The following is a 21625-nucleotide window of genomic DNA, read 5'->3' on the forward strand; positions in this document are numbered from 1 at the left end:
TATTTCTATAACACCATTCTAACACCCAACTTACTCAAAAGCATTTCAACCATTTTGAAACGAGACTTCACATTCATAGCCGGGTTAGTTAACTACTGTACATTCACGAAATGCAAGCATAAGAGTCATTACGCGTGAGTTTTTGTGTGTGTTCCCTGTTATGAGACCAGATGCACTTAAACTTTGGGGTCTAACATAAATGCAAAAGATTTATGTATTTTGGTTAAAGATACCTATAATTCAGCAGAGCATATCGTAATCATACTGATCTAAAACATGTTCACATGGTTACGCTACCCGTTATATCCATATATATATATATATATATTGCAAAACGCAGACAAACCAATAACGATATTCAAATATAAAAATATATTTTCTCTCCATTCTTAAGCTTTTGTGAGCCCATTCTGCAATGCCAGGTTACGCTAAATGTGGGACACGATCTTCACCAAAACAGCCACAGAAGCACAGACCTGAGAGGTTACTACATTCACGAAATGCAAGCATAAGAGTCATTACGCGTGAGTTTTTGTGTGTGTGTTCCCTGTTATGAGACCAGATGCACTTAAACTTTGGGGTCTAACATAAATGCAAAAGATTTATGTATTTTGGTTAAAGATACCTATAATTCAGCAGAGCATATCGTAATCATACTGATCTAAAACATGTTCACATGGTTACGCTACCCGTTATATCCATATATATATATATATATATTGCAAAACGCAGACAAACCAATAACGATATTCAAATATAAAAATATATTTTCTCTCCATTCTTAAGCTTTTGTGAGCCCATTCTGCAATGCCAGGTTACGCTAAATGTGGGACACGATCTTCACCAAAACAGCCACAGAAGCACAGACCTGAGAGGTTACTTTAGATACAACAGTAAAATTAAGCCAGAGAGGAGAAGAGAGAAAGGGAAACTGGGAAAAATGGTAAGAGTGAGTATGTGAGAGATAGTGTCACAGAGAAATGTGTTAAACTTATCTGCATAATGTAGCAATCATCTTTCTAATGTGGCCAGAATCATGCAACGAATCATTATATTATAAAAACCATTGGATAAAAAGCAAAATAAGCAGAAATTCCTGCAAACGAGACAAATATCAACTCAATGCATTAGTGAGAAGATCTATACAAGTATATGTAAAGGTGTATTTTATAGAGATGACAGAAGAGACTTCATTTCCACTGCAGTGCTTCCTAGTCTGCAGTCTGAAAGGGGAGTCCTATGATGTCACTACTTAGCCCGGGGGAGAGTCTGTGATAGGCTAAGGGTGAGCAGGGTGTGGTCAGAGCGTGGTAACATTGGTTCCCATTTGTCACATGAGAGCATTTACAAACACACCAGGACTGACAGTTTTGAGGGGAAAGGGGGATTCGCTCCTTTGAAAGTATATTGAGTTCCCATTGGCTGAACGATATGCTCATCATCTGGATGTGGGCTGCGATTGGGAGGAAGCATCTCCAGCTGTGTTACTCCACTGGCCCGAGCCCATTCCCGCTAAAACAGCAACAGCCTCTGCCGCACGCACACTCAGACCATTAACCGACACCGGAGCCGGTACTGACACAGGCATCACCAACGCCGATGCTGAAATCTCATCCACTCCTGCAGCTAAAGGGAGGGAAACGGAGGAAGGATGAATATTATGCATAGGGATTTAGGACAAATAAAGAAAATATGTTGGCCGGGTGGGAGGATGATGATGGATAGATGGTGTACCGAGATATGCTTTTTTCTGCATGGCAGTAACAGGGCAGTCCTTATGGGCCAACAGCAGCTCCTTCAGACGTGTCACCTCAGTCCTCAACACGGACACTTCATTCTGTCAAGCACATATACACGACTGTGTCAAGGAAGTCATGAAGAAATGTCATTTTTGGATATACTATCTCTGCTTAATATGTAGAGACAACAATAAGAAAGCCATTAATAGGTTTATACCCCCAAAAAAGTGCATGACCAGTTAGATATTGGCTTAACCAATGGCATGATCAAAAATTTAAATATTCCGTTCAAAAAATTGGGATCAGTAAGATTTGTGTGTGTTTGTGTTGTTTTTTTAAAAGAAATCTCTTATGCTCACCAATTCTGCATTTATTCAAAATTTATCAGAAATACAGTAAAACGGTGAAATTGTAAAATATTATTATAATGTAAAATGTTTTCTCTTTTAATAGACTTTACAATGTAATTGATTCCTGTGATGGCAAAGCCGTTGCTTTCAGCAATCATTACTCCAGTCTTCAATGTCACATGATCATTCTAATATTCTGATTTGGTGCTCATTGACTAGTCAGTGGTCTTAAAGACCATCTGTATAATTACAATGACTGATTTAGGGTCATGTTCAACAGGACTGTTCACATAGGATGCATTCTTGCATTAAAAACAGCTGGACAGAGTGCAACGGAATGCATAAATGTTGAACTATTTTTAACTTGACATGCTGATGGTGCAAGTAATTGAAAAAAAAAAAAAGCAGAGTGTAAGAACACACATTCCTCCATGGGTAACAAATATTCCACACTAATATGTCCAACTAAAAATTAAACAAGATTAAGTACTAACATACCAAAATTACTCAAACTGAAGTACAAATAAAAATACTAAACAAATCTGAGAAAAAAAAAACACTAGTAAAACTGATAAAAGCACATAAAAAATTTAAAAGAAAACTGAAAATACACAATAAAAGCCAACTCAAAATATTGATATTCTATAAAATCATTAAAAAAAATAATAATAATACTGAACTAATAACTACAACCTTTTACTGAATAAAACCATTACATTTCACAAAACAACACAGAGACCTACAGGTTATTCAAAAAACATGAACATTGCTTACAGCAGGCATTTAGAAGTATGAGAGTAGTTGTGCTGAAATGTACTTTTAAAGGCAGTGAATTAGCTGCAAAGCCAATGTTTTGTTGGTTGTAGTTTCCGTGCTTTAAATGGGATGAATTTTGGGAAGCAAATTCTCAGAGAGAGTTTAACTGCACTGCACACTCTCAGCTTGATAAAAGCTCTTATGCTCACCAATTCTGCATTCTAATTTATTTATTCCTGTGATAGCAAAGCTGAATTTTCAGCAATCATTACTCCAGTCTTCAATGTCACATGATCATTCGAATATTCTGATTTGGTACTCATTTCTCATTATTATCAATGCTGAAAAAAGTTGTGCTGCTTAATATTGTTGTGGAAACCGTGATACATTTTTACGGATTCTTGTATGTTTATAAAATTCAACAGAACAGCATTTGTTTGAAACAGATTTTTTGTAACTTTTGTCACTTCTGATCAAGATAATGCATCTGTGTGAGTATTAATTTCTTTAAATTAAAAAAAAAAAGCAACAAAAAAAAAAAACTTGTTGACCCCAAACTGTTCAACAGTAATGAATCAAAATCATCTTGTTTCTTGTATCTTTTCAGCCTGACTCACAGTAAGCGTGACGTTAGAAGTAGCTAGCTCCTCAGCGCGTTTCTCCAGGGCACTGACCCACACTTTCCGTTTTTGCCGGCAACGGGAAGCAGCGGCTCTGTTCCGTTCAAGGAAACGACGCCTGCGCTCATCCGGCTCAATATCTGCCCCTCGTCGTCTGCGGCCTCCTTTTGGTGGAGCAGGGGATACCTGCAAGATATTGCATGAGCTGTCAAATAGATTGAGAACTTATATGCATATGTCAACAGTTAAATAGTGTATACTGATATATAATGCTTTAGTTGAGCTTAATTTACCATGAAATATCCCATTTAAACCCATTTATTTAGCAATTGATAATATTCACAAACCCTATTCAAAAGGAACAGGCAAATACTATCATATATGTAACACAGGTATGAGATGTTTGTGAGCACCTGTGGTTGAGCAGGTGATGGTGTCTCAGTCTGATCTGTTTTTTGTATTGGTGCTGGTCCACTAGGACTCTGCTGAGATAGTGCTGCTTTTAGCCTCTAGATGGAGACAGATCCCATACACAAACACAAGGAAACACCACAACATTTAATTTAATGCTCAAAACCTGCCGTTACATTTTTGTAGCTAATTAATCGTTACATAATAAGCCCATTGTTAAGCATTTATACCCAAGTAAACACTGCGTGTGCTAGCGTGGGTGTAGGTGTGCGCATTCTCACCGTCTTGGCATCAGAGTGTGTACTGTATCCAGACGGAGAGGAGGAGCCACTGCTGCTTCCACCAATAGGAGGGCCTGGAATCCCTGGGATATTGGGCACTGGGTTTGATGATCTGGCAAGCTATATATACACACACACAGCAACACAAGCTTAACATAATTTAAACACAAAGCATAGACACAAATACAAAACAGATGTGTACTTGTTTTGAGGGTCATTGCTGAAAATGTCATCACAGATACTGTAAAGGTAATAGTAATTACTATTGTTTTGATTTAAGATATATATTTTCGTAATTGACAAGTCAGTGGTCTTAAGGACCATCTGTATAATTACAATGACTGATTTAGGGTCATGTTCAACAGGACTGTTCACATAGGATGCATTCTTGCATTAAAAAACAGCTGGACAGAGTGCAACGGAATGTATAAATGTTGAACTATTTTTAACATGCTGATGGTGCAAGTAACTGAAAAAAAAAAACTGTTAAAAACAGCAGAGAGTGTTCCACTCAAATATTCCACACTAATACTTCCAACTAAAAATGAAGATAACATTAAGTACTAAAATACCAAAATTACTAAAACTGAAGTAAAAATAAAAATACTAAATATAAATAAAAAACAAACAAACAAACAAAAAAAAACACTAATAAAAATGATAAAAGCACATAACATAAAATGTAGAAGTTTGAGAGTAATTGTCCAGAAATGTACTTTTAAAGGCAGTGAATTAGCTGCAAAGCCAATGTTTTGTTGGTTGTAGTTTCCGTGCTTTAAATGGGATGAATTTTGGGAAGCAAATTCTCAGAGAGAGTTTAACTGCACTGCACACTCTCAGCTTGATAAAATCCTCTCCAAGAATTTGTGTCTTTTAATGCAACCCCTTTAAAGCAGCACTAAGACTAATAATAATTGTAAAAATATTTAAACTAAAACAAAACAAATCATAACTTGCAGACCTCACTAACTCTAACTAGCTGACCAGTTAGATGACGAATAAATAATCAACTACCCTGACTCATGCCATAATAAGCCCGTGTGTGAGATCTCCATACCGATATGACTGAAGTCTGCCCTGGACTGGGCAGCAGAGGAACAGTCTGACCATTTGGAAGCTGCATCAGCATAGGAAAAGAACCAGACGGCGAGCTGAAAACAGAGTTACAAAGGTACTATTTTAGGACATTTTTTCCTCAGAAAGGGTGAGGAAGCAGAGGTGTGAATAACACTGAAATGATTCATGCAATTACAAAAAGTTTAAACTCAGAGGAGTAAAACTGCTTCACTGCTGAGGATGAACACAACCAATCACAAAGTCAGACTAGTGATTTAATTTGGTTGGATCAACACCTATAATGCATAAAAAAAGGCTCACTACCTTTTTAACATGAAGTGCCCTCTGATCTAGTGTGTTTGTACCTGAGTCTGTTTGACGGAGGGGTCCTGGTGATAACAGAGGTGGGAGAGGGCTGAGTTGGATTCATGGAGTCGAATCCTTGGTGAAGTGGGAGAGAGCCTGGGCGAACTATGGTTGGTGTAGGGGTGGAACTTGCTGCAGTTCGTGGAGGAACATCCTGTAAAAGTGAGATACATGACAATATTGTATGCAGAACTTGGAAAAAAACCCCTGTAATTTTCTTGCCACAAATTTTAATTCACCTTGGCTTTCCTCATGGCAATAGGCTCTTTTGCCATGGCAACTGCATCTTTGCTGTTTGTCATGCTGGAGGCGGAGTCAGGGCTTTCTGGAGGGGAGGAGTCAATCTCAAGATGCCCCTCCCTCTCTTTAACTTCTGTAAGTGTCTGTAGAGCTGGAAGCTTTGAGGTTCAAGATCTCAAGTTCATTAAATAAACTTTGTCAAACAGAGCATTTAAGTTGATAACCCTTTAATATTTTACACATTCCTTATTTGAAATCTTACCGTGCCCTTTATTCTCCTCTCCTCCTCCTCTTGTGTTTTGCGGAGATCTTGCTCGAAGGAGCCAGCTAGCTCACTAAACAAACCCACCTCCTCACAATTCTTAAGAAATCGAGTGGGAGTGGGTGTCTGATCTGCACACACACACACACACACACACACACACACACACACACACACACACACACACACACACATTTGCTTGACTATATTAGTGAGGACATTGCATTGACTTCCATTGATTTTCTATCAGGTTAATGATATTTTCTATTCCCTAACCCAACCCATAAACCTACCCCTCACAGAAACATGTGCAAAACACTAGATTTACAACAAAACATGCTCTGGCCAATTTATAAGCCTTTTTAACTAATGAGGACCAGTAATATGTCCTCACTAGTGGGTTGTCATATTATTTCACTATATAAGTGAGGACATTTGGCCCTCACAAGTATAGTTAAACAAGTACACACAGTATTTGTACCAAATACAAACAGTCAAAGGCGACTAACTATTGTGACATTGGTGTAGAAGTAATATATATCAAATTTTGTTGTACAACAGCACTCACCTGTCGTCTGACACTTTAAATGTCCAAGCTCTTTAAAGCAGGATGGATTCTGACTAGCTGTCAATGTTTTTATTATTCATCAGCTGGAAACAAATGTTCCAAAAAATGATACAAATGACATCATTCCTTTATGTCATCACTGTTATAGTTGTAGTGTGGATGTCCCTACACTCACAGAATTAGAATGATAATTAAAGGGGTCATATGATGCTATTTTAAAGATCATTATTTTGTGTATTTGGTGTAACACAATATGTTGACATGCTTTAATGTTCAAAAAACACATTATTTTTCAAATACTGTACATTATTGTAGGTCCTCTATGCCCCGCCTCTTTCAAACACGTCGTTTTCAACAAAGCCCCCTCCTTTGACAAGCGCAGTCTGCTCTGATTGGCCAGCTGACACAGTGCATTGTGATTGGCCGAACACCACAAGCACTCGTCAGAAATGTAATGCCCCTTACCATAATCGCGAGCTTCAGCTTTCAAAGTAAATATCAAGACCGTTAATAATGTTGTTAGTTTTACCATCAGTTCAAGCCCGAAAGGGCAACAGAGTAGAAAGGAGAACTTGAAATCGCATCATATGACCCCTTTAAAACTTTATAGTTGTAGTTACTGTCTTTGGTGTGAACCAGCCTTGTCTATTACAACACAAAGGAACTATATCATTGGAATCATTTCCAGAATGTTTTTTGATTAAACATCGCCAATCAGAATCTACCCGACTTTAAAGAACTGAAAAATTTAAAGCAGTAGATTACATAACTTCAGCGTGCGCTTATAATAAACACAGTATGATCATTCTTGGTGTGAACAGGCCTTAACACAAGCACTCTGACCAAACAGAATGACAAATTCATCTATGTGGGGACACAAACCTGCTATGATAACGGTGTCTGTTCTAGCTTGTCCGAATTTCAGCGTCATCTCATGCTTATGTTTGTGCACTGCCAAATGGTCCTCGTTGGTAAACCTCTAACGTGAGAGAAACATCGACAGAGACATATGCATCAGCCCGCTTCAAAGTTTTCCGTCAATTTGCGTCTCATCCTATTTCAAATCAGATGGAAGCTAGAAACAGAGAAGCAGTGGATGATACCAGGCCATCTGTTGTTTTGATGACGGCTTATGTTATCCAGTTATGCAGTGCTATGGGAGCCTCTTACAGTTGCTCAGTGGCAGGGATTAAAACAGCTGGTGTGATTTTAGAATAAAAGTTTTGGACAACAATCTGTCACTGGCTGGCCCCAAGATTAAGGGCCATAAAGATTCTTAAATCTTTATAATTGGGCTCCCAAAACCTTAAACATTTGGACTAAAGTGTCAGGACTGCACAGGGGTTAAACGCCTTATACAGAAGGGCAGGACCATCATAAAAAGAAGAATTTAAGAGTAATAATGCGAGAAAATAGCTCTTACCTGTCCACAGCCCAGGGCAGTGCAGACAAACGGTCGATCGTCTCCCATTTTAGATCAACTACTTCCTGTGACACTTCTAAACACCATCCAGAAAGAACAGTTATATCTTATGAGACCTCAGACTTTTTAAAAACCTAATTTCTATTCGCTTCAACTCAATTTTTTAAACAATCATCTGACCATAAAACCACTATTTAAAAGAATTCCTCCCAAACTTTGCCTTTGACATGTTGTACAGTCTCTTGACAGCTGACAGGAATCTAGACTTCATTGCAGCACAGAGGCCTGCTGGGTTCAACTGATTGCATAATGTGCGTGATGATTACATGATAAGACGCTTTCATCTGACTATTGTCTGAGATCATCCCTGTTTAAAGAACATTTCCGCTAAATTAAACCCGCTTCAAACCAAAAGCTTTATCACACCAACACATACGCAAGCTAGCATGCGTTTCTTCTGTAAGCCATTCCAGAATAATCTATACAATAAAATTACTCCACACTAGAATGTAATAAAGCCATAACAAGTGTTTTAACGAAAAGATAACATGTCGGAGAATTTGTCTTAACTCCTGGCGCGCTGTGTGTTTCGTTTAAAAGGTTCTTAGCGATGTCCGATTCGTGAACGAATCGTTCTTTTGAGTCGGATCTGTTCAATATAGTGGTTGAACCGGTTCACAAGACCTGTCCGAACGACTCGTCCACGAAACTAGCTGAATCAAATAACTGACAGTAAGGAGCATTTCGAGTGAACCGAAACGTGAAACGACTTTAATAGTTACATAGCGGAAATGTTACAATTAAAATGTATTGTAGATATGTTTACGATGTGATTGTATGGCAGCTTTATCAACACGTGCAAAAACGTTAGTAAAAATATGTAAAGTAAAATCATGTAAAAAATATTTAAGGTTTTAAAAAGATTTTGTTTTTAAACAACAACTGAAATAAGACACGTTACTTTATTAATATCACAATTTGGCAAAACAGTGACCACGAGATGACGCAATTACGTGGCAGCGTACGTAATATCTGAATCACTTAACCCAGTTTTTTAACGAACTCTCCAAAAGAACCGATTCGCAGAGAAGAGTCAGACTTCCCATCACTAAAGCTAACTGGCTAATGCTAACCACACACGAGCCAACAGGCTCTAACACCCCATTTACACTGCAAGCGAGCGACGCGAAGAAACAAAACAAGAACACGCCCATTATATTAAACGAAGCTACAATGCCAGTGCGAGAAGATTATTGATTATAATGGGGATGTATTAACGTTAATTATGTCGCGTCTCGTGCAGTGTACACACGGTGCTCATGACACCTCCACCATTCGCGCGACCAGCGCTGCTACACTTGAAATCAATAATTGTAATGCATCTGATAATCCAAATGAGTTACATGTCGCCTGTTAATCATCCAAGGGTTTCAGTGTTTACAAACTTACCCTGCTCCTCCCTCTCTCGCTCGTTCCCTCTCTCTCCGCGTTCCCACCTTTGGAACGGCTTCATCCAGCTACCTCACTACATGTAAATCTCGCGATATGTTGACGTAATACTCAAACCCAGATTAAAGTCGTTACGTAACCGATCTGAAGCCGTGATGAAGTTTAGTTTACAAATCTCTGTGCTGCACACCCAACGCGTCAAATGAAAACGGGTATTACAGACGGGAAAAAATGCTCTTAATAAAGCCCTTAAGCATATAACGGAATGATAGCCATTAACTCAACTTTAAATAATTTAAATCCAAAATAAGTAACGAACCCGCACACTATCAATAACTTGCTAATTCTTAAACTTTATTAAACGCAACGTCTAAGAATTAGCAAGTATTGATAGTGTGCGGGTTCGTTACTTATTTTGGATTCAACTTTTTGTTTGATTTTGTTCCCATGCACCCCCCCCCCAAAAAAAGAGAAAGAATTGCAATCAAACGTCTATATGGGGGACTATATGGATATCACGTAGATATTAATTTCCATATGGATATCACAGTTTGGGACCAATAATTAAAAAAAAATCCTAATAAAAAGGAGTTTTTCCCCTTCATTTTATAAATTGTTAGATATTACAAAATCACTATTTGATTGAAGTTTAAATAACACTTAATTTAAAATTACTTGAGTTCTAGAAAGCCTAGCAAGTGTTGCAATACTTAGAATAATTCGTTTATAAAAGAAATTGCTATAGAAATCCTCAAGCAGTTTCAACTAGGTTGTTCAAGAATAAAAAAAATAAATGCAGATTAAAATCATTTTATCATTTATTTTTCTTCCATTAGCTTTTTTTTTCCCTTTTATTGAACATCTACAATATCATCCAAAACACTTCACTCAGCAGTTGCCATGTCTACCCCTCTATAGAAATAAAAACAAAGGGTCAATACTTTTTTTCATTTTTGGCTAAAGAGTCGCTACTCAAAACTGAAGCTTTTTAGATATGAAAAGGTAACAACATACACGGGTTATAAGATTAGTAACAAAACAAAATACATTTCATGTCACCAACCAGTTATGAATCAAATCAATTAATTCAGATAAAATAATAAAAAAAATAAAACCAGGTCCACTGATTTTTCTAATTTTAGTGACAGTTTCTACATAATTTGCGCCCCAAGGATAATATTGCCAAAAATAGAAAATAAAAATCTGAAAATACATCTTAAACTAATAACACACATATGTTAGGGCAAGAAAGCCACACTAATGAAAAGTTAAAGAAACAGACAATTTAAAACTAAATTAAAACAAAACTGATGCATGAAATTTCCCTCCAATATTTTGCCTAAAACAGTCAAATAAAAAGTAGGGGATTTTGAGAAATTATTCAAAGGACACCTTTATAAGGTTTTACACACAAAGTTTCATAAAACTAAAACATACATTGTTCAACTCACTAATCAACATAATCACGATTTTAACCACTCACTCATTAAACAGTGGCCCTGCCCATGGCAGAATGATAAGAGAGGAGGGAGGAGCTACTGCATTTAAACAGCACTTCCTGAGATTGTCTCTCTGCCGATTTGACTTTGGTCTGAATCTATGCACAACCCAGCCATACATGTGAATGAGACAAAAAGGAGGGGATAAAAACTAATTGAGGAGAGACTCATGCATTACAGTGTCACTGATTAAACATTTTTTTTTTTAAACATTCAAATATGCATTATTAACTGAAACTTAAGACCCCGAAACAGTTTAATGTGGTTACTGGACTGAAAAGGCTATGAATATAAAAAATATATATATATATATCCCGCAGTAAGCATTGGACAAAATTAGCAGTCATACACATCACCTATTTCCTCTGAGGTCCTGAGTTCCATCTCTTTTACCTACATCGACATGAGATTAGATGACAGGTATATTATGAGTGCTGTAGCAGGTATATTACATGTAATCATACCTGAAATGTATAGGCATAAATGCAAGCATCACATACAGATTATCATTAAACATACAAAGAAACAAACAGACTGACTCAATATCACAGACTGGACATGAATGGCGATTCTGAAGCAGCACACTAACTCAGAGCATAAAATTCAACCTGATTATAGTCACCAGCATCTACAGCAGAGGGGAGAAAAAAACAAAACAAACGGAAATTGTCAAAAGCAGACACTACAAACAACAACCTGATCACTAGAAAACACTAACAAGACTTGCACTCCCAAGGGAAAGGAAGACAAACAGTGTTTTTTTTCTCATCTACACGAATGATTTCTACTCATTCTTTCAGCAAAGCAGCTGGATCTTTCTGTTACTGACAGACCCAGCCTTCAGAAACACTGGACATCACATGACACTGTATGGCACTATACAGCACCACACACCAACTCAAAAATCTCCTTGAATATATTTGTCCAAATCTTTTTTCAATGGATGTCTTACTTCATCCATTCGTCATGACAAACTTCCTGTTCAGTGTGTCCTTCAAACCTACACATTTCCCTCTTCCTTTGTCTGAACAAGGTACACACACTTGTCTTCCAGTTATAGACCAGGGGTGGGAATCTATAGGCACCTCATGATTTAATTATGATTCAGTCATTAAGCGATTACAACACAATGGCATATGTGCACAACTGATTCACTCTATGCTTTCTGAATCATGTGAAACACTTAATACCTGCTTGAGTTAGAAAATGCATGCCAAATATAGACAGGTTTCCACCATTTTCAGGTCAATAAATTTCATTGACTTTTCCAATTGATTGTAATGACTAAATAAGAAATTTTGAACAAGGACTTTTAGAAATCATTTTAAACGTAAGACTCATCATATTAGAGTAATTTATAGCTGTTAATTATCTATTAATTATAATAACAATATTATTAACTTTTCCAAGTCTAGAAATCACACTTTGGGATATCTGTAAAGTTTCATATTGTGCACGCTTTCAATAAATTAAAGAACAAACAATTATGAATCATTTGATAATTTTCAAAATCATGTGATCATTTTCAAAAGCATCACATCTGAATCGAACTTCTTCCCCAGACCCTTTTAGGACTGGTGCAAACATAGGAAGTAATGAAAAGACACACACAAATGTGAGTTTTGGCCCTGTGGTGGTGTTGCCATGCTGTCTTTGTGTTATCTGTTGCATATGGAGCACATGTGCTGGCTTGATTTCTCACCAACATTACTACTATCATTTAAAGATATTATATATAAAACAAGGTAAAGCATTCTACACTAGTGCCAGGACCTTAAACACTCCAAGTAAAATAAAAAAAATCATTCACAATCTAATTAATTGCTGTAAATCACAGACAGCACAGGAAGCATAGCCTCCATTTCTCCTTTCAAGTGTAAGAGTTTTTTTGTCTTCCTTAAATTCCTAGTTTTCTTCTGTAATTTTTTTTAAGGATCAACTTCCCAGATTTCAGTCATTTGGGAAGCAGAGTTCTTCCGACACCACAGTGCAACAGTCCAGCTTTCATATGTAGATATATATAGTTTTATATAGTCTTACTTTATTATATAAGTGTGCACGCGTTGTGGGCATACGAGGCATTACTTTGGCGATCTAGGTGGGATGTTTTGTTCTTTTCCACTGCGTCTGTTGTACCCCGTCTGTGGAGAGGAGCGTCGACCATGTAGAGGCCGTCTCTGTTGCTCTCGGAGCTTAAAACCTGACCCTCTGGGGCCGTTACCACATTGGTATCCAGTAGGCTCTCTGGATGTCCGACTATCACTTCCCTTCTCCAATTTCTCACCAGGGATGCAGCGGGATGAGGCTGGGCCTTCCGCTTTGTTGACACGAAGTTCACGTAGTGGTTGGCTTGTGGTGGGAGAAGGGGTGGGACTGGGGCTGGGCGGGGCTACTGGTGCAGGGGGAGGGTCTCTGGGTGGCCTTTGACACACCTCCGCATAGCTCAGTTTCCGAGGCTCCTAAAGTGATTCAATAAAACCTTCAAGTTAACAGACAGACATCGCCATTCTGACCTTCAGATGTGAACAAGCAACAGAAACATTTAGAATTTAGCAAATGAATGCATTTACCTGGACAGTTGCGCTTGTTGGGTCAGGTGGTGTAGATGCAGTGCTTGAAGTGCTTGATTGGCTGCATGAAGGTTTGGGGGCAGAAATGGGCTGGACGTGCTTTGCAGTCACTGATGCAAGGTCTGGAGGCGTGTCAGAGACCTGAACCTCTTTCTCAGGTTTCTTCACTTGATGTGACGCACTATAGAGAGAAATGTGATTTGAATCAACCCATTTCTATTTGTACAACCTTTTGATTATTTATATTTTTAATATGCATGTTTTTGAAATATGTATAGCAAAAATTTATGTTACTTTTATAATATTTAAAATGTATTAATCAATAGGTTATAAAACGTATTATATTTTATCATTAACATTTACAATGCATTTATAAATTAATCCTAGATAAATTATAGTATTAGTAAAAGTATTGTTCAGAGGTAATTTATGATACTTTTAACACATTGTTGAATTCTTCAGAATATAAGATGCTATTGTGCATGTATGTGTGTACCTAGTGCTAGGTGTGTCCTCTTTTGAGGCAGGAAGCTTTGGCGCTGGAGTGAAGGGTTCGGTCGACTGAGCTTCCACTGGACATGTTCTGGGATCTTGACCGACATCTTGCTTACTTGTTTCCTGCTAAACAAAACCCAGAAAAATGGTAACTTTACTTGAGTGATATCTGAGATTCGCTGCGAACAAGCAAAACAAATATAACTGAGAATAAATGATTACAAGTAGTAGTTCTTACTACCTTGTCCCTGCTGATGCCCTTAACTACATCTGCCATGCGATTTTCCAACACCGACTCAGTTTGCACAGTCACACCTGGCAGACGACTCGGCACACCTCCTGGCAATGGCGGGAAGTTAGTGCTTGCGAGGTCAAACTTAGGGGGAGGAGCTTTCACTTCTGAATCAGGATTTTGCCTCTGTGAAAAATGAAATCCAAATGAAATGAGAAGCACAAATAATTGAGCATAAATGCATAAAAAAAATGAAGTACTTCAGAGAGCAATGTAATAAATGTTTAGGACTTGCCATTCTTTCATCTTCTCTTCTCCTCCTCATGCCACGATAGCTTCCCCTCCTGGACACATCACAATTTGTTAAATACACTCCTATCAGCAAACCAGTCACCATTCAGTGAACACACTCAACATATGACCCTCAGATCTCAATCTTTCTGCTCACTGGGACAGGAGTGACAGACTTAAAGGAGAGGGAGAGAGAGAGAGAAAGCAAAAGAAGAGATGGAAGGAGAAGTAGTGATCAGAGAAAAGAAAAATAACTCCTAAAGTCTTCCCATCACTCCCTGCTTCCCTCTATGCACTTAGTTGATCATCACTGGGTCAAAACAACCAAATGTGCCGCTTAGTTAAATTTCTTGGGGGGGAAAAAAAAATGTAGTTAAAAAAAACTGACCTTGCCCGGCTGCTGATGCCAATATCTGAGTGGTGGTTCTCTCTGGGGGAAACCTGTGGTTCAGAGAGCGGGATGAGGGTGGAGGCAGTGGTCTCGGAAGTAGAGGTGGATGGTGGCTGGGGACAACCAGTACTAGACAAAGTCTCTGTCAGCTGACCCACGTCAGCACGAGGTTGTGGCTTTACATGATTCCTGAACAGAACACAGAAAAATCAGAGGTTTCTTAGAGGTGACTGCATGCAACTATAACAGAGGCTCCAAAGCCAGAGCAAAGCTCAGTAAACATCTGTAGAACAGATACGTTTGTTCAGCTGGGCTTTAAGGGTGGTCTCTCTGGCTGTGCAGAACAAGCATCACAAATGGAAGTGTTATACATGATATGTAGTGACAAAAAGAAATGTCTGTTTGGTTGAGAAGTTCCTGAAGTGACACCATTTTCCATTTCTTTTGCAGAAGTTCTCCCTTTTAGCAGTACAGACAACCAGTATAAACTAAACCAAAAGAAATTTACAGCTGATATCTCACTATTTGAGATAAATCAACATTAAGCAGATAGAATTCTGCCTGTGTAACCTTTTGTGTTAATTCCAAACTTGAGTAACGAGTAAATGTTTTTTGCATCTTTAGAAGGCAAAGTAACACCTAAAAATATTATCGGACATAATATTATATATTGTGCATAATATTATATGCACAATATTATCGGACCAATATCAGAATCACCTGATAATGGCTTTAAATGTAAATATCGGCATTGGCCTGATATGAAAAAGTATGCCGATATGTCTTGCCGATAAGAAGAATACATGAACTCACATGTGCTCAGGGTGTGCTAGCGATTAGATCACGTCAGCATTGTGGCTCATTCTTGAAGCAAAGTTTTGCCTGAATGATGAATAAATTCACTGTTTTGGATCCTGCATTCAAACTGAGAATGCATGTACAGAATGATGCGTTTGGTGTGTGATAGACCAAACAAGTAATAGTAGGTGCAGTGGCTGCCTCCCCAGGGTTCTAATGTCTAATTAAAAATAACTGTATATCGGTATCGGCTATCGGCCAAAAGGAGTTGAAAATTATCAGCATATCGGATATCGGCAAAAATCCTATATTGTGCATCCCTAAACATGATAAATATGATCACCACTTGTTACAACTGCCCCTAATCTTCCTTCGTGTAAAAGATTGTGCTTACTTCCTTTCAGCCAAAATTTGTACATTAGACATTTTTGCCAATAAATAGGCTACTGGCTAACTTGTCCTGTAGATCTCATCAGGTCAACCCCTATGCAGATTTTATCTATAATGCATGTACTTCCCAAGACACCATCAGGAAACTCTCATACACAGAGCAAAAGATGATACATGCAAAACAGGGTCACATGACAGATCTGATGACAATGCACTGACATTCATTCACTGTGAAAGGCTTCATGCCGAGTTATGACGGTCAATCACTATGGAATGCTTCAAGTGATGTGATACAGCCCATCCCTTAGGTACAACGTTAGTCTAACATTAGACTAAACATTTCAATCACCACAATGCAGTTCTGGCATTCTAATCTTTTAAAGCAGTTTGCATGGTACATGAACATGCACAAGATGACAACTGAGGAAAAAGAAATGCTCCAATAAAAGCAGACCACATCTACCTGAAGGCATTGATTACATTCTTTCTGGAATAAAGTGGAAGTCTAGAAAGTAAAGGAATAAAGTCATTGTGACTCCAGTGTGCCAAACACAAAAGCTTCACCTCACTTTCTGCATACGAGATGAAATCAACATAGGTAAACTTCATTTTCACACTTGGACAAAAAGTGCAACAAATTCAATTGGAAAGGATGCACCAGCAATGCCAAGGTCATGAGTCTGATTCTTAAAAAACAAACATCTTTTCAATGTATAGCTTCAGTAAAATGTAAGCCGCTTTGGACAAAAGTGTGAGCCAAATGAATATATAAAACCAAATCTTTAGAAACATATTTGAAATGCAGCAAAGCAAGTTAATGTCTACAAGATGGTTTTAATGTGACCTTGAAACAAGTCAGTTTTTCATTAAAACCAGCCTATTATTAAAAGGAATAGACTAAGAAAGAGGTTCTTTAAACAAATTGTAGGCTTCAGGATCTTACCGGTTGCGGGGGTAGTTGTGCGTAAGGCTGATTGGAGAGGAGCCAGTTTTGTAGTTTCCTGCTGGGCCAAAGCCATTAACAAATGTGCTGTTTGGAAATGGAGCCTGCAAGATAAATCAACAGCTGAGATTAACCCACACATCCAAGTTGAATTCACATTTTTGTGACACATGGCCAAAGCACCCCTTTACATTGTGATATGCTAAATGAACCAAATAACTGTTGGCATGGTAACCGTTCAACTGCCCTGACTACATTGCAGCAAGTCCCCTGCAGCTCAGCCTGCAATCACAACCCTGATTACAAACTAGGAGACCCACTGTGATTATCAGCTTATACCTTCAGCATTCATGACTGTAATACAAAGGTAACAAAACAAAGAGTCACATTTAAAGCGGTTCTAAAATGACTATAAATGAATTGCTTCAATGCTCAGCCAATAGCAAATAGTCAAAGTGACCCTCAGATCTCATAATCTTAACGCTCACTGGGACAGGAGTGACAGAGACTTAAAGGAGAAAGAGACAGAAAGAAGAAAAGTGAGATAAAAGTAGCAGAAAAGGAGAAGAAAAAGATCTCCCAAAATCTTCTGATCACTCCCTGCTTCCCTCTATGTGTTTAGTTTATCATCACTGGGTCAAAACAACCAAATTTGCTCTAAACATCTTTCATATACAGCTACATTTGTGTTTCTGAACATAGGTTTTTGATTCACTTTTTTTTTTTAAATAAACAAAAAAATTTGTATGTTTTATTTAGCAAGGAAGCATTAATTTCATCAAGTGACAATAAATACTCTTACATTACTACAAAAAAAAAAAATATATATATTTCAAATAAATACCGTTTTAAATAATTCAGAGAAATCATTATACATTTTCACCACAATTTTATGTAGCATCATTTTTAACTGAGATAAGAATTGTTTCTTGAGCACCATATCACAGACCTGCCAACCTTTGAAATTATTTTTGAGTACAATCAGTGTGATGAAATATAGAATATATTTCTGCGTCATTCTGTGATAAGAAGCCACATCAGATCAGGACGGAAGTTATTTCTAACATTTGTTTGATGTTGTGGAGTATGTTAATGGTCGGTTTTGTTGGACAACAGGTTTAGAAACGCTCCGCATTAGAAGTAATGCTCGGCTTATGTTGCTTTTTCAGATGCACCATGCACGTGTTTCCTCATCTCAGCACGCGACTCAAGGACACAAAAACAGAGCCAGTTTGGAGAGAAATAAAACACACGGAAATTTAAATGCAAAACCGGAAAAAACAGTCTGATTGGTTAAACTCCTCATCTTTTTCTGTTGCTTGTTTACTGCACGTGGACAGGACACCAGGTTTTTGCGTAGTTTAGAGTGACAAATCATACCAGCGTACTTTAAGGTCAAAATGCGAACCCGTTACTCAAAATGCGTACAGGTTGGCAGGTCTGATATCAGCATATTAGAAAAGGTAGTGTTCATCTTATTATATGGGGAATTCTCACTGCAAACCACTTGAATTTTTTTTATTAATTTTTAACACTCTTCACAACATATTTCAAGATAAAATTCTCACCAGTGGCGTTTCAAAGTAAGGGGTGGGTGAGGGGGTCCAAGTCTGTGGCAGGAGGCTATAGAGAGGGTACTGCTGTGGAGGCTGGTACACCTGCTGCAGGTAAACTGGAGACGAGTACTGTGATGGAGTGGAGTAAACCCCGGATTCAACTGCCCCATAACCGTTCTTAGCAAAGAACGTGTTTATGGCCTTGATGCGAGCCTACCGACACAAACATACAAAGAGACACCTTTATTAAAACCAGAACATCTAAAAGATCATTCATTATGCGTTACACTCAGTTGTGAAACTAAAGGGAGGCCATAAATGACAAATCAGTATTCACATTTGTCCATATCCCCTAAGATCTCAATCTCACAATAATCAGGGCGGAACTCACAGAGAGAAAGCAAGACAGACAGGAGAATCACACGCACTCTAAACATAAGTAAAACAATACATGCACCTTGGTTATAAACGTGAACCTTTGTCTTAGCAGAGCACTGGAAAGCAGATTTCCTTCATATGGCACAGACGCATCTCATGCATTACTCATACAGATGCCTTTTGTTTGTCTATTTAGGATGTTGGACAAGATAAAATGCATTTTGTCATACAAGTTAACGCAACGAGACTTTGAACAGGACGAAAACAGCTTGATTTGAGGATTACATAATCCCATACACAGTCTATGGGGTCTTTCCTATTGGTTACACACCGATGGTATAATTGATCACTGATTGGTTGAAAGAACAAGGGTCGAAGTTGAATACTTCAGAGAAACCTGTTAATCATCACAAGTGGTCAAGATGACACTAGCTGTATTTGAAGTGTTTGCCAGGAACGCACACATCCAGGGTGCTTAAATGACAGCTGATCTAACAAGAGAGGTGGCAGCACAATGTACACTCACCATAATTGGTTTGCCCTGAAAGGTTTTGACTTCCTCACGCAAGTATCTGTAAGCCTGTAAAACAATGAGACATGAGTCAATCCAGAAAACATTTCAGTTATTAAACCAGCAGAGAAAATGCAAAAACACTTTTGGCATTATTAATGCAACAACAGCACAGCAAATGTGCGTATTTGTTATTGTATCAGCCAATTACTATGGATGTTGTAATGCCTTTTTAGCTATAATAAATTAATATAAAACGCATAAAGGGTAAATATTTACCTACAGCTTTTTAGATTTCATTATGACCATATTTGATGAATAATTATAATGGCAAACAAAGTTAAACATCATACAGATTAAAAAGTCATAAACCATATTATAGTAAATAAATTCATGCGATTTTTACTTGCAAATAACACAATATGAAATATTCCTCACATATGATTTTTACCAATTATTTATACAAACATTTATTCCATGAGAAAGTCCCTTTGTGTGTGTTTGTCAATAATACCTGCTGAGCATCAGTGTCAGACTGAAATGTGATGTACCAGTTGTTATTGTGTGCAAACTCCACACTGATAACCTGCGGACACTTCTCACTTTTAAACAGGGCCTCCACCTCCTGACAGAGAGACAAAAGCATCAGTCAGCAAATAAAAAGAATAAGTGAAAACTACTGACAAATAGGAGGCCAGATATCCCTCAGATCTCATAATCTCACAGTCATTAGGGCAAAATATACTGTACTGAGAGAGGGAGAGAGAGAAGGAGGGGGGGGGGACGAATAAGAATAAGGATAGATAAATGAGGAGTTAGAAAGAAAGAAAAAGACAGACAATAAAATCTCAACAGCAGCAATGATTCTGGATCCTTCCAAGCGCGATACTGATCAAAATTGGGGTGACCACAGTAATGGTAACCAGTCTCTACTATATACAGCCACAAGAGATGACCATAAAGTGTGCTCTCACCTCTACAGGTGTGGTCTCAGGAACCTCTCTGAGGATGATGATACATCGCTTGTGGTTTGGCCGTACCTTCTCCCCCTTTTCATCCACCTGCACCATGGGAGAGGCTGAGGAGGACAGAAAAGAAAGGAATTAAAGCATTGTAAGGAATGAACAAACTCTGAAACTGTGGTCGGGTTTTGTTTGTTTTACCTCGTAGCACCTCAAGTATCAGGTCCATATCAGTAGTCAGCAGTTTGACCCCCTCCATGCTTGCAATGGTCCAAATAGGGACAAACTGATCACTGTCCATCTGAGACATCAGGTAAAGGTCCTTGGAGAGATTCTCTCTGTAAGAAAAACGCAATGAACAGATGAACACTTGCAGTGATATCCATTGCACTCGAAATGGTCAGTGTGCATAAGAATTTCACTGGATACTAGGGGTTGCACCGACTAATCGACTTCAATGCTCTGCCATGACACTTTAAGCTTGACGTCGACTAGTCGCTGGTCCTGTAGAGGGCACAACAGGATAAGAAATCTTTGAAGGACTTCCACATTTACGCTCCGCTTCCAAACAGCTCAAATGACAAATAAATGCATATTCTGAAAGCGCTCCATAAGACATGTGTGATTATATTACTGGATGCTCGAAATTGAATAGGAGAATGCACGTTTTAAACAGCTTATTGCACAGGTAAGTTAATCGCCGTTCTAATCTAATGCGCTGCTGCACTGTAACGCACACAACATAGGCTACAGACAGTAGCGCGCGTACATCACGCGCACAGAATCATTCAGCGCGGAAATGTATTGTCAACACTGTTCTGTGATTTCTCAATAAAATAGCTTAGAAACTGAAAAGTTCAAGCATTTATTTCTTAATAACTAAATTCCACAGCTTCACTACTAGTAGAGAGACGCTGCCAGGTAGAATTAATTCACACACGCAATCGCTCTCACTAATGCATTCATATTAATGTAATCTTTACTGTGCTACTTTATCTGTATCTGATTTAGAATGAGCAGAAATATGTGAGAAATATAACGACTTAAAGACAAAAGAACTGATAAAAAAAGCTGTTATAGGAGCAACA

At 38.1% G+C, this 21625-nt stretch overlaps 2 protein-coding genes across 8 annotated transcripts in view; both read right to left on the bottom strand.

Moving 5' to 3' along the window:
• Window positions 1-494: 494 nt before the first annotated feature.
• Window positions 495-9623, bottom strand: LOC107667392 (cyclic AMP-dependent transcription factor ATF-7-like). 4 transcript variants are annotated; one of them, XM_016459058.1, is made up of 12 exons: window positions 9522-9623; window positions 8073-8148; window positions 7532-7628; window positions 6082-6212; window positions 5819-5977; window positions 5579-5733; window positions 5215-5308; window positions 4158-4277; window positions 3879-3974; window positions 3463-3651; window positions 1735-1837; window positions 495-1626 (listed from the first exon to the last, which is right to left on the bottom strand). In XM_016459058.1, exons 2-12 carry the CDS (start codon window positions 8118-8120, stop codon window positions 1439-1441), a joined length of 1380 nt encoding a protein of 459 aa, XP_016314544.1. In that variant the 5' UTR covers window positions 8121-8148; window positions 9522-9623; the 3' UTR covers window positions 495-1438. The 4 variants fall into 4 exon arrangements, with proteins under 4 accessions (XP_016314544.1, XP_016314545.1, XP_016314546.1 ...); XM_016459059.1 differs by lacking the exon at window positions 9522-9623 and adding an exon at window positions 8293-9507; XM_016459060.1 differs by lacking the exon at window positions 9522-9623 and adding an exon at window positions 8253-9507.
• Window positions 9624-11324: 1701 nt separating this feature from the next.
• Window positions 11325-21625, bottom strand: part of LOC107667382 (la-related protein 4-like) — a 21233-nt gene continuing 10932 nt past the window's right edge. For 2 of the 4 annotated variants that reach the window (XM_016459039.1, XM_016459042.1), the window contains exons 5-17: window positions 20739-20875; window positions 20550-20653; window positions 20090-20200; window positions 19591-19644; window positions 18699-18899; window positions 17131-17234; window positions 16651-16692; window positions 14997-15188; window positions 14613-14661; window positions 14327-14503; window positions 14087-14211; window positions 13591-13771; window positions 11325-13479 (exon numbers count right to left, since the gene is read on the bottom strand). In XM_016459039.1, the coding sequence (XP_016314525.1) occupies window positions 13102-13479; window positions 13591-13771; window positions 14087-14211; window positions 14327-14503; window positions 14613-14661; window positions 14997-15188; window positions 16651-16692; window positions 17131-17234; window positions 18699-18899; window positions 19591-19644; window positions 20090-20200; window positions 20550-20653; window positions 20739-20875 (1855 nt within the window). In that variant the 3' untranslated portion in view covers window positions 11325-13101. The remainder of the gene's footprint in view (window positions 13480-13590; window positions 13772-14086; window positions 14212-14326; window positions 14504-14612; window positions 14662-14996; window positions 15189-16650; window positions 16693-17130; window positions 17235-18698; window positions 18900-19590; window positions 19645-20089; window positions 20201-20549; window positions 20654-20738; window positions 20876-21625) is intronic. The other 2 variants (XM_016459040.1, XM_016459041.1) reach the window with 2 other exon arrangements.

This window comes from Sinocyclocheilus anshuiensis, unplaced genomic scaffold (assembly GCF_001515605.1).
Source record: "Sinocyclocheilus anshuiensis isolate Anshui unplaced genomic scaffold, SAMN03320099.WGS_v1.1 scaffold964, whole genome shotgun sequence".
NCBI classification, from domain to species: Eukaryota; Metazoa; Chordata; class Actinopteri; order Cypriniformes; family Cyprinidae; genus Sinocyclocheilus; species Sinocyclocheilus anshuiensis.